Source organism: Mandrillus leucophaeus, unplaced genomic scaffold (genome assembly GCF_000951045.1).
Source record: "Mandrillus leucophaeus isolate KB7577 unplaced genomic scaffold, Mleu.le_1.0 Scaffold749, whole genome shotgun sequence".
In the NCBI taxonomy this organism is placed as follows: domain Eukaryota; kingdom Metazoa; phylum Chordata; class Mammalia; order Primates; family Cercopithecidae; genus Mandrillus; species Mandrillus leucophaeus.
Genome location: NW_012108130.1, coordinates 954,402 through 972,700, shown reverse-complemented (window position 1 = coordinate 972,700; position 18,299 = coordinate 954,402). Strand labels below are relative to the sequence as shown.

Genomic DNA, 18,299 nt, shown 5'->3' with positions numbered 1-18,299 from the left:
AGCAAACTGATGGGTCTTGACTCTTTATCCAATTTGCCTGTCTTTGTCTTTTAATTTGACCATTAGTCCATTTACATTTAAGGTTAATATTGTTATGGGTATCAGCTGCGGAGGCTGCAGAAGTTTGAATATTGCTGAACAGCAAGTGTTCCTGTCTGATTCTTGCTCTGGAAGCTTCGTCTCATGGGTTTACCATGCCGTGTGAGGTGGGGGGTGTCGGTCTGCACCTAGTGGGGGATGTCTCTCAGTTAAGCTACTCAGGGGTCAGGGGCCCACTTGAGCAGGCAGTCTGTCTGTTCTCAGATCTCAACCTCCATGTTGGGAGATCCATTGCTCTCTTCGAAGCTGTCAGACAGGGTCTTTTACATCTGTAGAGGTTTCTGCTGCTTTTTGTTTAGCTTTGTCCCATCCCCAGAGGTGGAGTCTACAGAGACAGGCAGGCCTCCTTGAGCTGCTGTGGGCTCCACCCAGTTCGAGCTTCCCAGCAGCTTTGTTTACTTAAGCCTCAGAAATGGCGGGCGCCCCTCTCCCAGCCTTGCTGCTGCCTTGCAGTTAGATCGCAGACTGCTGTGCTAGCAATGAGCGAGGCTCCATGGGTGTGGGACCCTCCCGGCCAGGTGTGGGATATAATCTCCTGGTGTGCCGTTTGCTAAGAGCCTTGGTAAAGCACAGTATTAGGGTGGGAGTTACCCGATTTTCCAGGTGTTGTGTGTCTCAGATTCCCTTGGCTAGGAAAAGGGATTCCCTTCCCCCTTGCGCTTCCCAGGTGAGGTGATGCCTCACCCTGCTTCAGCTCTGGCTGATCGGGCTGCACCAGCTGACCATCACCGATTGTCTGGCACTCCCCAGTGAGATGAACCCTGTACCTCAGTTGAAAATGCAGAAATCACCCATCTTCTGTGTCGCTTGCACTGGGAGCTGGAGGCTGGAGCTGTTCCTATTCGGCCATCTTGCTCTGGGACTTGTTTGCTCATTTTTGACATTCATTCACTTGAATTCTCTTTCTCTTGTATGTGCTATTCACAGTGATTCAAGCTGTGAAACTATTCACAAATGATTCAAGCTGTGACGTATGGCAGCTTGAATGTGTCACACAGGTGGATTAGTAATTCTTTTCTGGTTTTTTATTTTTGCCTCCACAGAATAACTGATTACTTTGTAAGGTTAAGAGTAAGAATATATGAGAAAAAATACATTGGTTTTTATTCTGCTAACAGTAGACCCAGGATTTCAATGCCTTCACTTGCAAGGAAAAGGCTCCCCCAGAGCCTCTTAGAGGCTCCCAACTGTGTGAGCAAAGTTAAGGATAAGAGTGGGGTCATATGAGAAGACCTTAGAATTTACGTTATAGATGAGAGTGTTTGAAATCTTAAGATATTAAGAGGTACAGCGATCACACCACAGATGTGATAGGAGACCTAATATTCTCATTCTGAACCAAAGGTGTCTTCTCCTGTCACTGCCTATGACAACTGGCATTGAACCCCATCCTCATTTTAGAGGACAATATTCATCTTATCAGGCCATTGTGAGAGATCTCAGCTCAGCATAATGGGCAACTTCCCATTATACTGGGCCACTGGGTTATTCTGGGACTTAACTACCCTGAGTTTTCTCACTAGAAAGTTAGTGATCACACAAGGAAAAGGCAACAAGAACCTAGTGGTCTGGGGTTTACTCCTCTTCTCCAGTCTACACAACCCCCTCTCTCTGCATCCTTGCATACATTTGTATAGGTCTTGGAACCTTTTGCCCCCACACAAATGCCTACTGTTTGTCCAAGCTCTTGCCATAAGGCTATAGTTCTTTCTCTTACTTGAGAAGGAAAGTGCTTTGTAATGAAGTAAATACTGATTCCTAGGAATTGAAGAGTCCAAGGTCTCTCAGGAGCAACTCAAAGGCTTCTTTCCTGAGAGCTGGAACTGGCATGCCTGATAGGGTGAATCCTTGATCTTTAATAGAGAGTACCCTGGCCAGGGAGAAGTAAGCTCACTCTGGTTCTTGTGTTTTGGAGTGCTGTTATTTACGTAAAAGCAGAGTCTGTCCTTCCTTTGCTGGTCAAAAGGATTTCAAAGCTGCTGTACCAAGAACTGTTTTCAGATTACTGGTTTCAGAAACTGTTGACCCTTGTCTTCCCTTTCAATAGTGAAATCCCAAAACGGTCCTAGGAGAGACAAGTAAATTCTGACAGCTGCTTAGAGGTCATCTTAGAACTAAATTCCAAAGAAATACTTTTAGGCTGATAAAGAGTCTAGAAAAAGGAGGAGGGAGAGGAAAAGAAAAAATTAGATTAGTGTACAGAATGGTAGCTATTTGCAGCTCACCCAGGTGTGCTCTGAAGGTCAAAACCCTACATCAGCAATTCGTAGCAAACTCTTGAGCTCCTCTACCTCTTAGAAAGCACAATTGAATCAGATACCATGCGAAAGACATACACACATCATATAATGCTACCTGCAAGTCTCCCTAGAAAAGCAGTTTTTGTAGGTGAAAACAATGAAGCCAGGTAATATTCCAAGGAGGCTGTAATTTTAGCAGACCTACCAACAGCACTGATGTAGGAAGCTCATTATTTTAATTTCTGGAGCCTTTTAATTTTTTCTTTAGAAAGTGTATAAATAGTTGCAGTGCTGCTTTGCTTCCAAAACTGGGCGGTGAGTTCAACAGCGACAACAGCAGCAGCAGCTCTTATCCTGGTCGTCATGGAGTTTCTTGAGAGAACTTATCTGGTGAATGATAAAGCTGCCAAGATGTATGCTTTCACCCTAGAAAGGTAATAGATGTCTGTGTCTGCTTCACAAGTTTCTCTCTTGAATATCATCCAATTAATTCCTATACCTTGTTGCTTCTGAACTGTAAACCTTTACTCTGCAACTTGGGGCACTCTGGAACATTTTATAAGTTGTTGACTGACATGTATTTTATATTCTGAAAAATGCAATACTTTATATAGTTGATTTGATTCCTTAAATATCCTAAGTGCGTAAAGAACACATTTTATTGATGTGTTTTTCATCTGTAGTGTTTATTCCAAAAAATAGACCTATATAATCTAATGTGTTGACTTTTCCTTTTCTCAATTATTCTCAGTTTTATGATAGATAGTAAATTTTATTATATTTAGAAAAAATTAAGACTTCAACTATATGGCATAATTGTAGTTATATTGATCTTAAAATGAGTTGTTGCTTTCATGCTCATAAAATATCATTATTAATATACATACCTATAATAAATATAGCTGATTCTAATGTTCTACAAAATATTCCATTTCTTTTTAATGTCTCCCACAGTGTCACATGCAATACATTCATTCATTTTTCACTTGGTTAACAATTGTTGATTGAACACACCTGTGCTAAGTGCAGGACTTAGAAAAAAATGTCTAGTCTCAGATCTTTGTCCTCTTGAAACTTAGTCTAATGTGAAATACATATTAGAGCTAGGCAATTACAAAACAGTGTATTTGTGTCATACTGAGGGCATTCAGTAAGAATAACTGGACTTTGGAATCAGAGGAAGCTTTTTCAGAAGTAATAGGCTAAGAGCTGAAAAATCAAAAGGAATTAAAGTAGGGTTAGGGATAACCTACATAGAAAATAGGTTTAAGGAAAGTTTTGCAGACTTAGATAATTGCACAGTAAATATACTTTCGCATACATAAGATGTGAGCTTAGTTTGTTTGAGGAGTTGAATCCGAATGGGGTTCAAAAAAGAAACACATTCAGTGAATATAAATGAGCTAATGAAAATCTGAAAAGAATCATGTTAGAAGAAGAATTTAAGAGAATACTTGCCCATTAATAGTACGTGTAGTGTTCTTGTTTGTTTCACAAAGCCAAATTAATATTCTAAGGAGTAGTGATACTATGTTTGATGGCATCAAATATTTTAGCAACAGCAAAGAGACTTTATAAAAAGGATATTTATAATTTGTCTTAAAGAGTCTAGCAGTCTCACATTGAAATAATTATTTTTCTTAGAAAATAATATTAGATATGATTTATTGAGGTTATTAACATAAAAAACAAAGCCTCGTGGTAAGTCAGGCAGAAATTTTGGACAAAAAATTGTTAGCCCTACAGATACTATCAATAGAGCATCTCCACATTACTGAAATAACAATATTTCCTTTCTCAGTAATGTAGACTATTAGCATTTTGTTGCACAAATAAGCCAACCACTTATAGGTACAAAGTCTCATTCACCCCATAAATAGGTATGGTTTTCAGGACAGAGTGTTTATAAGAATTGTCAAATTCATTTGTATTTTCTTGTCAAGGGAAATAAGTTAAATCTGCAAGAGATTATTTATCTCGATCCCTCATTTTACCATGTAGGAAACTGAATGCCATATAGAACAAATGCCTTTCTCGAGGTCAAAATAAATGCCTTTCTTGAGGGCAGATGGCTAATTACAATAGAACTGTGCTGTGGACCCAGGCCCCCTGCTTGTTAATTTAGTGTTTGCCTTCTCCCTCTACATCTCCTGTACTCATACGTCCACCATCTGGGCTCTTGAATCGTTAATCTATTTCCTCCTTAGGTCACATGTCCCTGATTTCCCTCACTTACTCACTTTTTCCCTCACCTCTCCCAATCTATTTCATTTATTTTGTTCTGTCTCTATTAGTCATAGATAACTTTGTCCCCTAATAGTCCTCCTCTTTTCTCCTTCTACTTCTTTTTCTTTCTACTTATTATCAGTTTTCTATTTAAACTGTTACCAGCTGTTAAGAAACTTAATCTGAAGAAAACTTTATTATCTAATTCCACAAATGAAGTGTTTCATTTATCTATTGCTTTGCAACAAACTACCCCAAGACATAGTGGCTTAAACAACAACTATTTCATTATGATTCTGTGGGTCAGGATTTGGGCAGCATTCCATGTGATATTAGCTGGAATGGAAAGCTGCATTCTGCTGGTATCTGGGCTAGGCGAGAAGGTTTAAGATGGCTTCACTTACATGACTGAGATCTTTGTGTTGGCTTTTGCCTGGGGCGGGTGTCTTAATTATTCTTCCCATGGCTTCTCTCTCTGTATGGTGTCTCACTTTATCTGGTTAGCCTGGAATTCCTTATATGGCAGTTCAGAGTAGCAAGAGAGCAATAGTGGAAGCTGACCATTCTCAGAGAGCTTAATCCCAGAACTGGCAGAGTATCATTTTTATCACAATTTATGGGTTGATTAAAGCAAGTCCCAAGTCTCACATTCCATGGGTGAGGCAATAGATTCTATCTCTTGATTGCATGTGCATATTGGATGACAGGAATTGCTGGAGGTAATCTTTACAGACATTTTACTACAGGAAGTAGTAATATTGGACCCAGTAGGTGCCATGAACCATGTTTTTTACCTTCTCCAGTCTCTCCAAATGTGTTTCATTGATGGGATCCTCTGGGCTTTGGGTTCATTGTAGCAAAAAAAAAAAAAAAAAAAAAAAAGCTGTGTAAAGTTGAACTACAACAAGAAAAACAATCAATGTTTTTCTTGGTGCTAGGTGGAAGGGATCAAGTTTCTCTTTTCCCCAGCCATATGTTGAAGAAGTGCAGAGGAAGTAAGGGTAGGGACAGATGGTAGAGGTAAACTGCTAGAACATTTTCAACAACTATTTAACTGGTAAAAGTTATAAAAAAGAAATAAAAATCTCTGGAAGTTGTCTTAAGGGCATGCAGAAAATTAAGAATTATTTATTCTAGAAAATCTAAATCTCAGTAAGAAGTGAGAGTCTATGGCATTTGAACCAGGATCTGCTCCATTAACCTCTGCTCTTCCCCAAGCTCAGTATGATGGAAGCTCAACTCTTGAGTGGATGTAGCCAAAATACAAGACTCCCTCTCCTCTCAGCTTCCAGTAAAATATCATAGCTCACCCCTAGAGCAAAAGGCTGTTGGAATCTCTTATTGTCCCAGCCTCAAGTTGCAGAAAGTCTCTTCATTGTAGACATGACCAAGAGGACTATGGTTTCCTTCCTTCACCCAGCCTCCTCTCATAGGGTATAATCTCTAACCCAGGAGCAGCAAGGTCCTGAATATCCCTGCCCTGGATCACTCATAGTGTGCAGGACGTATTCCAGGAGGCACAAGCAAAAAAGACTAGGGACTACTATCCGTAATCAGTGCTCCACTTGTGGAACAAGAATATGGCTCCAGGAGAAGTAGGTCACAGTCTCTTCTGCCAGCTCTGGTGCAGTGGTGTAAAGGTACTACTTATGGGAAACGCAGGCCATAAGAATAGAGGGTTATGTATCTTTGCCTTAGAAGACTGATGATACACAAGCTGGAATTTTATTTGTAAGAGAGCATGGGGCATTTCAAGCATAGGGACACTGTTGAAAACAATGAAGATTCTTCTGGTGAGCAATTAAGAGTAGGCTTGTTGCTTCATGATAGCAACAAGCTATTGGCAGACCGGCTAGAAGTTAAACAGAGACAGGCAGAAAAAGAGGTAAGAAATGCCCTCCTGGATTTGGCACTAGCCACAAAATTTGGCCCCAGATATTACCCCTATACAGAAGCCTGTTTATAGATTAAATGTTTATGTCCCCCACAATTATATGTTGAAGCACAAATGCCAGTGTGGCTGTATTTGGAAATGGGGCCTCTAAGGAATAATTAAGGTTAATTGGGGTTATAAGAGTGGGGTCCTGATCTGACAGAAGTAATGTTCTTATAAGAAGAGACTCTAGATATCTCACTCTCTCTCTCTTTTTGGGTGTATACACTAAGGAAAGACCACGCGAGGAAGTAACGAAAAGGCAGGCATCTATTAGTCAGAAAGGGAACCCTCACCAGTGAATTTGCTAGAACCTTGATTATGGAATTCCATCCTCTGGAGCTGTAAGAAAATAACATTTGTGTTATTTAAGACACACAGTCTGTGGTATGTTGTTACAGTAGCTGAAGCAGACAAATTTAATTGGATCAGATTGTTGGTCCATTCATACCTCAGAGTATTATTGAAAACCGTAGAGCAACAATTCAGCAAACAATTAAGAAGGCCAAAATCTGGGTGTGATACCAACACAGGCAGAACAATCACTTAACAGCGAGACCATGGAAAGAAACAGTCAAAGTGAACACAACTAAAGTGATTATTATCCTTTGGAAATGGGAGAGGATAAGAATGACTGTACATCTACCCAGTCATGCACCCTCTGAGGAATGACAACAGAGGCTGCGCATGGAGGGAAAGTCAGACAACACCTGGTTTAAAAAAAAACCAGTTAGTAGAAACAGTCCAGGTGCTGTACTTAGAATTCAAATGTTTCAAAACAGCTATTATAACTAGGTTAAAAGAATTAAAGAAAATCAAAGAACAAAGAATTAAAGATAGGTATGATTAAAATGTCTCATAAAATTGAGAATATCAATGAAAGGTTAGAAATTATTTTTTAAAAAAGAACCAGATGAAAATTCTGAGGCTGAAAAGTACAATAAGTGAAATTAAAAATTCACTAGAGGGGTTCAGCAGTAGAACTGCACTCATAGAAGCTGGCAGAAGAAAGATTCACTGAAATTGAAAATAGATTGGAAGATATTATGCAACATGAAAAACAGAGAGAAAATAGAATGAAGTAAAAAAATCAACAGAGCCTCAGAGAAATGTGGTACATTGTTAAATATATTCACATATGCATAATAAGAGGGCCAGAAGGAGAGAGAAAAAGGAGAAGAAAAATAGTCAAAGAAATAATGGTCCCAAACTTTTGAAGTTTGTTGAATATTAATCTATACATTCATGATGGTCAGTGAACTCTAAGAAGAATCAAGCAAATAGATTTACACGCTCACACATTATAGTAAAACTACTAAAAGCAAAACACAAATAAAAAACCTTGAAAGCAGCAAGAGAAAAAATAAAGATGCATTATGTGTGAGAGCATCCTGATCAGATTAACAACTGACTTCTACCAGAAGCAAAGGAGGATGGCAGTGAGATGACATTTAAAGTGGTAAAAGAAAAATAAATTCCTATCAACCAATAATCTTATATCCACCTAAACTATCTTCCTAAAATAAAGGTGAAATAAAGACAAACAAAATTAAGATAATTTGTTGTTGGATTCACTTTACAAAAATCAGTAAAGAAAGCAATAGTAAAAGAAGAAATATTAAAGAAAACAAATGACACCAGATATTAAGTTGAATCAATACTTAAAAAAAAATAGCACCAATAAGGGTAATAATGTGGGTAATTATAAAAGACATGATTTGTTCTCCTTTTTCCTCTTAACTGATTTAATAGTAAACTGCATAAAATAAAATGTATATAATCTTAGATGAAATGGATAAATTCATAGAAAGACAAACTACCACATGAACTTAAGAAGAAACAGAAAATCTGATAAGTAAAGATATTGAATTATTAATAAATTTCATAAAACCTTATACAAAGAAAGCTCAAGTCCAGATGTCTTCACCTGGTGATTTCTACCAAAATTTAAAATAGAATTAATATTAACTCATCACAAATTCTTCCTCAAAGTAGAAGAGGCGTAAATGCACTTCCAAACTCATTTTATGAGGTCAATATTCTGCTGATAGCAAAAAAGGAGGAAATATCACAAGAAAATAAAACTACAGAACAGTATCCCTTATGAATACAGATGCAGTAATCCTTGAAAAAGACTAATGAACTGAATCCAGCAACATATAAAAGTAATTACAAACAATGATGAAATGGGATTTATTCCAGTAACGCAAGCTTAATTTAACATCTGAAATACAATCAAAGTGATACAACATATTAATAGGATACAGAACAAAGCTCACATGATTATCTCACTAGATGCAGAAAACGAATAGACAAAATTCAACACCCTTTAATTATATAAACACCTGCAAAACTAGAAATAAAATGAAACTTCTTCAAAAGCATCTATGAAAAACGTGCAGCTCACATCATAATTTTTTTCAATAGGTTTTTTGGGAACAGGTGGTGTTTGGTTACACAGATAAGCTCTTTAGTGGTGATTTCTGAGATTTTGGTGGACCCATCACCTGAGCAGTGTACACTGTACCAAAGTGCAGTCTTTTATAGTAATTATGGTGAAAGCCTGAACACTTTCCCCTAAAATCAGGTACAAGATAAGGATGTCCACTTTCATGAGTTCTACTCAACATGATACTGTATGTTCTAGCCAGAGCAATTGGGAAGACGACAAAATAAAAGACATTCAGATTGGAAAGAAATAATTAATATTATCACTGTTTTCTTTTCTTTCCTTTCCTATTTTTTGAGACGGAGTTTCTCTCTTATTGCCCAGTCTGGAGTGCAATGGCATGATCTCAGCTCACCACAACCTCCGTCTCCTGGGTTCAAGTGATTCTCCTGCCTCAGCCTCCCGAGTAGCTGGGATTACAGGCATGTGCTACCACACCCAGCTAATTTTTGTATTTTTAGTAGAAATGGGGTTTTTTCATGTTGGTCAGGTTGGTCTCGAACTCCTGACCTCAGGTGATCCACCCGCCTCGGCCTCCCAAAGTGCTGGGATTACAGGCATGAGCCACTGTGCCCAGCCTATCACTGTTTTCAAATGCCATTATCTTATATGTAGAAAGTCCTAAAAGATCCATTTAAAAATTTTAGAACTAATAAACAAGTTTGGTAAGGTCACAGTAAAAGAGATCAATATACAAACAGTAATTGTATTTTTATACAGTAGCAAAGGAAAATCTGAAAATGAAATTAAGAAATCAACTTCACTTACAATAGCATAAAATAATAATGTATTTTAGAATAAATTTAACAAATGAAGTGCACAGCTTTTACACTAAAAATTACAAAACAGTGAGTTAGAAATAGTAAAGAAAGAATAAAAGATATAAATCAAAGATATCCCATGTTTGTGGATTAGAAAACGTAATATTGCTAAGATGACATTATTCCTAAAATTAACATGGAAATTTGATGTAATTACTACTAAAATCCTAACTGTCTTTTTGAAGAAGTTAAGCTAGCCCAATAATTTATATGGAACCAGTAGGGGCCTACGAAAGGCAAAAGAATCTTGAAAAAGAATAAATTTGGAGGACTCACACTTCCTGATTTCAGAATTTAATACAAAGCTATAGTTATCACAACAAGAGTGTGATATTGGCATAAAGACAGACATATACACCAATGTGATAGAATTTTAGTCCATAAATAAGTTCTTATATGCGTGGTCAATTGTATTTCACCAAGGATTCCAAGACAATTCAATGGTTAAAAAAAAAAAGAAAGTATTTTCAACAACTATTGCTGGGACAATTGGATGTACATAAGCAGAAGAATTTGTATACCTTTCTGACACCATTTTAAAAAATCACTAAAAAATTGATTATAGACCTAAATGTAAGAGCAAAACCTATAGAACTCTCTTTTTTTTGTTTTTGTTTTTGTTTTTGTTTTTGAGACGGAGTCTTACTCTGTCGCATTCTGGAGTGCAGTGGCACAATCTCGTTTCACTGCAAGCTCTGCCTCCCGGGTTCAGGCCATTCTCCTGCCTCAGCCTCCCGCTGGGGACTACAGGCACCTGCCACCATGCCCGGCTAATTTTTTTTGTATTTTTAGTAGAGACGGGGTTTCACCGTGTTAACGAGGATGGTCTCGATCTCCTGACCTCGTGATCTGCCCGCCTCAGCCTCCCAAAGTGTTGGGATTACAGGCGTGAGCCACCGCGCCCGGCCAAACCTATAGAACTCCTAAATGAAAACACGTGATCTTGGGTGAGGTCACGGTTTATTGGTATGATGCCTAAAGCATAAGTGATAAAAGAAAAATTATATATATTGGAGAGCATCAAAATAAAGTATTTTGTTCTGTAAACAAAACTAACAGGAAAATAAAAAGATAAGGCACATATTGAGATAAAATATTTACAAATTGCATGATAAGGGATGTGTATAAGAATATGTAAAATAATCGTTATAATTAATAAAACTACAAATAAATCAATTAAAATATGTAAAGAATACTGATAGACATTTCTCCAAGAAAACATACAAATGTATAATAAGCACATGAAATATGCTCAACATCATTAGTCATTAGGGTAATGCAAATCAAAATCACAATGAGATGCCACTTCATACCCACTAGAATGACTATAATAAAAAAAATAGTAACAAGTGTTGGCAAGGATTTGGAGAAATAGGAACTCTCACACAGTGTATGGGAATGTCTAATGGTACTGTGCTTTGAAAAAGAGTCCAGCAGTTCTACAAAATGTCAAATATAAAGTTATCTTATGACTCAGGAATTCCATTGCTTGATTGGAAGAGAAGTGAAAACATACTTCTACAAAACACTTCTATACAACTTTTCATAACAACATTATTTGAAATAGTCAAAAAGCAACAAAAAAAGAAATAACCCAATATCCATCAACTGACTCGTAAAATTTTATGTATCCATACAATGAAATACCGTTTGGAAATAAAAGGCAATGGAATACTGATGACATACTGATATTTGCTACAATATGGATAAACCCTGAAAGCATGATGCTAAATGAGAGAAGCCATTCACAAAAGTCCTCATATTATATGATTCTATTTATATGAAATGTCCAGAATGGGCAAATCTGTAAAGACAGAAAGATTAGTGGTCGCCTGGGAGAGGGTGCAAGGAGAATGGGGAGTTACTGCTAATGAATATGGGTTTTTTTTGGTAATGGTTTCACAACTCTGTGAATATACTGAAAACCATTAATTTATATAGATTAAATAGACCATTTCCATAATACTAAAATTAGATCTTTTTTTTTTTTTTTTTTGATACAGAGTCTTGCTCTGTTTGTTGCCCAGGCTGGAGTGCAGTGGTGTGATCTTAGCTCACTGCAACCTCTGTCTCCTGAGTTCAATCAATTCTCCTGCCTTGGCCTCCCCAGTAGCTTGGATTACAGGTACCCACCACCATGCTAATTTTTGTATATTTTTAGTAGAGATGAGGTTTCACTCCATCTCTAGTGAGTTGTCTTGAATTGCTGACCTCAAGTGATCTGCTTGCCTTGGCCTCCCAAAGCACACAAATTTTATAATTTTATCTTAATAAAGTTGTTTAAAAAGGGGTGTGTGATTGAATACCTGTCTAGGACAAAACATGACATCTGATTCTGTAAATGTTTCTATTTCCCACTTTCTCTAGTTCTCACCCTTCAAACTATTTCTTCCACATCACTCATTTATTTCATAAACATTGAGTGAAATATAATCTCAATAAATATGTACTGAATATCTATATGCTCAAGACAGGGTCCCAGGCATTGAGCACATAGAACTATTTCTAGGGCAGACAAGGAGAATGGTGTAGCAGGGAAACAGAAGTGAAGAACTGCTAAGGGATTACAGGAATGTTATTTCCCTCTTTGATATTTATCTTCTGTTTAGGAATGAACAGTCAATCTCCAGGGTCAGTTCATACAAGACTGATGTCATGTCACTGGAGTAAAATCTGGAATAGTGGATGTGGGTAAAAGAGAAACAAAAACTTGGTTTGCTTTTTTATTATCTAAGTCTTGTTATAAAAATGCTTGTCCTGAAAGTTGTTTTGCAGTATAGCCTACTTTATCCTTCCTAAATAACAATGATAATAATGTAATGTGGTTCATGAATATGGTAAAATAATTTTAAAATTTGTGCATTTATCTTGTTCCAGTTACACTTTGAAGTGATTTATATGAATTAGCTAAAAATCTCTCAACCAGCCTATGAGAGTGATGCCATCATTATTCCTATTTTCAGATGGGGAAATTGAGGCACAGAGAGGTTAAGTAATTTTTTTACAGTCATATGACTAGTGAGTGGTAAGGTTGGGAGTTTGACTGAGGTGGTGGGTTGCCAGAGCCCAAGCTCTCAGCCTCTATACTTCACTGCCTGCCACTCAGCCCCATCTTGGGAACTGGCATTCCTTTCTCCTGGTTACTGTAACCAGAAACCAACAAGTCATCTTTGAGTCCCACCTCTCTATTATTCCCCCTGAACTAATGCTATTGATTAGCAATTCCTGTTGACTCCACTTCTCAAAAGTCCCTCAAATATGACTACTTCTTTCCATTTTTATTGTCACTACATAGGTCCAAGCCACCAATGTGTTGGCTGTAGTCATCTTCTATGGGTTTCTATGTTTTGATCTTCTACACTCTAGTCTTCCAGGCAGCACCCAAAGCAATCATTTTAGATATGTGAACCATGTAATGTTACTTCCCAGCTCAAAACTTTCCAAATTTTTCTTTTTAGACCTTGAATTAAATTAAACTCTTTATAGTGACCTGAATTGTTCTGCAAAATCTGATCCCTTTTTTGACCTCTTTCCATTTCACTCTTTCTTTATGCCACAGGGGCCACCTATGTAGTTTTCTTTCTGTTCAAGACAAGCGTTTGAACAAGAAAATCCTTCTTGTCTTTGGGCTTTTGCTCTAGCAATGCCCTCTACTTGTGATAGCTTTCACTTACACAGGTTTTCTCCTGGTAATTCTGTAACTTGGTGCTGAGATATCACCTCCACAGAGGTGCCTTCCTTTCCCACCACATTTAAGGTAGTTCATCTTCCCTCTCCTGCTCACCATTCATCATACTATATAGCCTCTACCAAAGACAAAGTAAATTGATTCATTTACTCTTTGTCTCCCTCTACTAAAATACAGGCTCCTTAGAGAAGGACCTTTGTTTGTCTTGTACAACATGGTATCATTAACATTTCTGCTGGTGCAGGCCCTTTTTAGGTATGCAATAAATATTTAATGATGAATGAATAAAATGTTAAAAATTCATGGTGAGGCTGAAGCTTTTATCTCCCCTTCTAACAGGAATAGTGATTTGAGGTTCTTGGGGAAAATGATGTGAAACTACAAAATTAAAGTGATTTTTATGTGCTCAACATTTGAAATAAGAGGGTAAAAAATAAAAATTTTACCAACATTATTTTGGAGATAGAAGCAAAAGAATTTAATTTCTACCACTAAACAAAAATAGAATTAAAAAATAAAAGTTTCTCCAAGATTGCAAAAATAAAGTCCCATTTTCTAAATCCCATTTTTTGCAGATGAAATCAAAGTTTTAGAATATTGGCATCAAATTTTCTAATATTTCCATACTTTTTCATCTCTGTTTCTCCATCTTTGTTTTCTTTGATGCTACAGTAAATTTCTTTGGCCTATTATTCCTAATTTTTAAAGCTTTGGCCATATTTGAATACATGGGAATGTTTTGGGATTTATTCATTAATAGCAGATTCACATTTCAGTGTTTGTTGCATCATAGAACTTGCTTTTTATAACTTTCTTCTTAAAATAATATTGAAAAGTCACATCATTGTTGTGATCAAGAGCCGTTCTGCATCTAGAGAGACTTAGATAACTTTGCTCTAACGAGCTTATGAGGAATATATGTTAACTTTGGGTTTTAACTTCTTTGGGGTCACAGACTCTTTTGGAAGCTAAGTGAAGACTGTGTACTTTTGCCTGTCCCATAAAACACACACACACACACACACACACACACACACACGAACACATTATATACAATTTCAATGGACCTTATGAAGCCCACTTTTGGATTTCTGGCTTAGTTCTTCAAGAAGCAGTCTCAGCTCAAAGTATACCCATATTTGTTAAACTTAGAATCCAAGATAGGGAAACAGTACACAAAAGTAAAAATTGCCCACATTTTCATACTTTCCTCCTGGTGGCATTGCCCAGGGACTTTTTCCCAGGTTTGATTCTTGCTTTGGTCTGGCTTCTAAGCTGCTCCAAGATAAATTCTCTCTCCTGGTCACTGACTACTTGGCTTTCCCTGGTCATAAGATTTATGAAAACCTAAAATAAAGCAACGCTTCATATGACCACAGCACACCAGGCAGTTCCAGAACAATTGGTGAGCCTGCTTTGCTCATGCTGTCTTCTCAGCCCAAGGAAGGAGTAAATCTCAACAATGTGTTCGTGTTAGTACTCAGGTTCCTCTGAGTTGATGGCCACTGGGGACCCACACTACCATATTCTATGGTTGTTTATTATTAGAATATTATTACATAACAAAAGCAAAAGTCTACTCATTTTAAATATAAATACTTTATTTGTTACTTTCCAAATTGTTCTTATTCCAACTAAGAAGCTTATTTGGAACTACTCAGAATCCTAAGTGCTATTCACATAATTGATAAAAAATAAACCAATGACGTAAATTGGCTGTAATGTATATTCCAAAGCCGGTTTGGCAATATATGTCAAAATCCTTAGAAATGTAGGTACCTTTTGACCAAGTAATTTCCCCTTTAAGATTCCACTTTAAGGAGATAATATATTGAGCAAAGATTATAAGGATGTGAATCATAGTAGTGCTTATATGAGCAAGTAATTGCAAAAGAACAAGTTGTCTAATAATTTAAAAACATGAGTTAATTATGCTATGATGTAGCTATGTTAAATATATACTGCCCTCCATATTTTAAAAATAATGATATACAACATTTTATAAATGGAAAAAATATTAACAATATTTATAGCTAAGAATCAGGTTCAGAAGCTGTATCTTTGTTAGGATCCTCTTGTGATGCAATCATCTTATTCACATCCATTCTAGCGCTTCCCCACTGAGGAGCAGCCAGGTTTAGGTAAAGTTTTCCCTATTCTCAGCTGTATGAGTCAGCATGGCTGGGTTTTGCCAGTCTTCTGAGTATAGCAATGCCTAAGTCAAGCAGCTCATCCATATTCCCCTGGCTATAGTGGTTGTTTCTCATTTAGCCAAATCCACATGCACATCAAGACTCTTGTTTAGCAGTTTGAGGGGATAATCTCTCTATGTATATGTTAAAAAATAAATACACAGTCTGATTACCTTTGGCAACCATCCCGCTACCATGGGGAAGACAAGCTTGAGGTTGAAGAATAGCTGAGAACCAAGACATGAATCTGGAGACCTCGTCAAAGAGTATCTGAAACCTGGCCCCTCTAGATGTTTTCAGTTGCAGAACCAATAATTCTTACTTGTTAATTATTCTAGCAAGAGTCTTGTTTTCCATACTTATAACCCAAAACGTCCTAATTAATCTGAAATCTAATTATGTAAAAAGTGTATTCATATATTACAAATCTACACAATAAAATATCAATAATAATTGTCTCTTGGAGAGGATTACCAGTTATTTTTCCCTCTGCTTTGTGACTTTTTTGTAATTCCAGATTTTCTATAATGAATATATATTATTTTATTCAGAAAAATCATATATAATAATTAGAGTCAGAATAATAATGTTCATCTAAGCCAAAACCATCAGACTTTTAATCCTGAATGGTGATAGGCTAAATGAAATAAAGTGAAAGCTAATATATTGCTAATTTTGTTTGTTTGTTCGTTTTTACCTTTCAGAGTCACGAATGCAAAGTTCTTAATTCCAAGACTCTTATTTATTTCTGTACATGAGTTTATTTTTAAAAATTTAAAAATATGATTAGTTCAAGATCCATGGATATTGACATCTGCCTTCCTGCCCCAACATTAGGACACCTAAAATTGGTTTAGGCATGACAGAAGAAACACTGGGCTTGGGATTCCCACTCCAAAATTTCCTGGATATTTGACCTCAGGCAGTTACTTAAACTCCCTGAACCTTAGTTACTTCAGCCAAGAAATATGGGGTTGCAGTTAAGTGAAATAAGTCAAGCACAGAAAGACACATATCACATGTTCTCGCTTATATATGGGAGCTAAGAAAGTGGCTCTCATGAAGATAAGAGAGTAGATTGGTGGTTACAAGAGGCTGAGAAGGGTAGAGAGGAGGAAGGTATGAAGGAAGGTTGATAAATGGGTACAAATATATGATTTGAGAGAAGAAAATGATCCAGTGTTTGATAGATCTGTGAGGTGACTATGGTTTGCAATTATCTATCATATGCTTCAAAATAGCCAGAAAAGAATAATTGAAATGTTTCTAGAATAAAGAAAAGAGAAATATTTAAGGTGATGGACATCTCAAGTATACTGATTTGATCTTTAAAAATTATATGAATGTATTAAATTATCACATGTACCCTAAATTAGGTATATTTATTATGCATCAATAAAAATTGTTTAAAAAAAGAAAAAAAAAGTGTTAGACCAAATGTTATCTACCTTTCCATCTGTGAAATTCTACGAGTGACTCTAAATTTTGCTTTATATTTGAGCGGAACTGATATTCACTGCCTGCTTTGGGAAGTATAAGTAGGTTTCAACTCTCATCATAACATTGATTAATTGGTAGCCACTGTCTGCAGAGCGGTGGTAAGAAGGTCTCAGAGTACATACGGAGTCAGCAGGAAAAAGTACTATGATCTGTCAATGATGTTGATGAGTATTTGAATCCTCAGTCTGGCTCATATACACATATCGTACAATGTAGTCTGATTTATTTTATTATTATTTTTTGTAGCACAGTGTCCAAGTCTTTTGTGAGTGAAGTAACTGGGAAGAAATCCTTTTAAAATGTATTTGCTTCTTTTCTCCTGTTCCTTTGATATCTCTTAATCATTGGTGGCATTGACTGAATAAGAGTTTGACTGAATAAAAGTACAACTTTTCGTAGTTAAAGTTTAGAAGGAAATTTCTTGCTTGTTTCTTACACTTGATATTTTCTTGTAGAAAGAGCTGCAAATGAACACTTCCTAGCAAGTAAGCAAATGTCCTAATAGTGGTTCCAAGTATGGGCAGCGTGGGTCAGTGAGTGGCTGGTTTGCAACTATGTTCACTTCTTGCTTCTGTCAAATTCATTCCTAGTGTGGAACTCCAACAGAAACCGGTGAATAAAGATCAATGTCCCAGAGAGAGACCAGAGGAGTTGGAGTCAGGAGGCATGTACCACTGCCACAGTGGCTCCCAGCCCACAGAGAACAGGGCGAATGAGCACGCCTATGCCAAGTGGAAGCTCTGTGCTGCTTCAGCAATATGCTTCATTTTCATGATTGCAGAGGTCGTGGGTGAGTCTTTCTGCAGACTTTTTTGATTAAACAAGCAAACAAATAAAACTCTGCATCATTATGGGAGGGTTACCTAAGTTCTTTTAAAGTAAGATTTAGTATTTTCTGTAAGTATAAGGTAACAATATGCTCATTGTAGATAAGTTGAAAAACAGTAGGAAACAAAATAAAATTCATCACTATTCCTTCATGTGTCTGTTGGCTGTATGAATGTCTTCTTTTGAGAAATGTCTGTTCATATCCTTTGCCCACTTTTTGATAGGGTTGTTTGTTTTTTTCTTGTAAATTTGTTTGAGTTCTTTGTAGGTTCTGGATATTAGCCCTTTGTCAGATGAGTAGATTGCAAAAATTTTCTCCCATT

At 36.7% G+C, this 18,299-nt stretch overlaps 1 protein-coding gene across 3 annotated transcripts in view; it reads left to right on the top strand.

Moving 5' to 3' along the window:
• The window catches only part of SLC30A8 (solute carrier family 30 (zinc transporter), member 8), a 254,824-nt gene that overhangs the window by 200,451 nt on the left and 36,074 nt on the right, over positions 1-18,299 (top strand). The window contains exons 1-3 of one of the 3 annotated variants that reach the window (XM_011966138.1): positions 2,403-2,773; positions 17,604-17,633; positions 17,739-17,938. In XM_011966138.1, coding sequence (XP_011821528.1) covers positions 17,815-17,938 — 124 coding nt within the window. In that variant the 5' untranslated portion in view covers positions 2,403-2,773; positions 17,604-17,633; positions 17,739-17,814. Of the gene's footprint in view, positions 1-2,189; positions 2,774-17,603; positions 17,634-17,738; positions 17,939-18,299 lie in introns of those variants that run through there. The other 2 variants (XM_011966139.1, XM_011966137.1) reach the window with 2 other exon arrangements.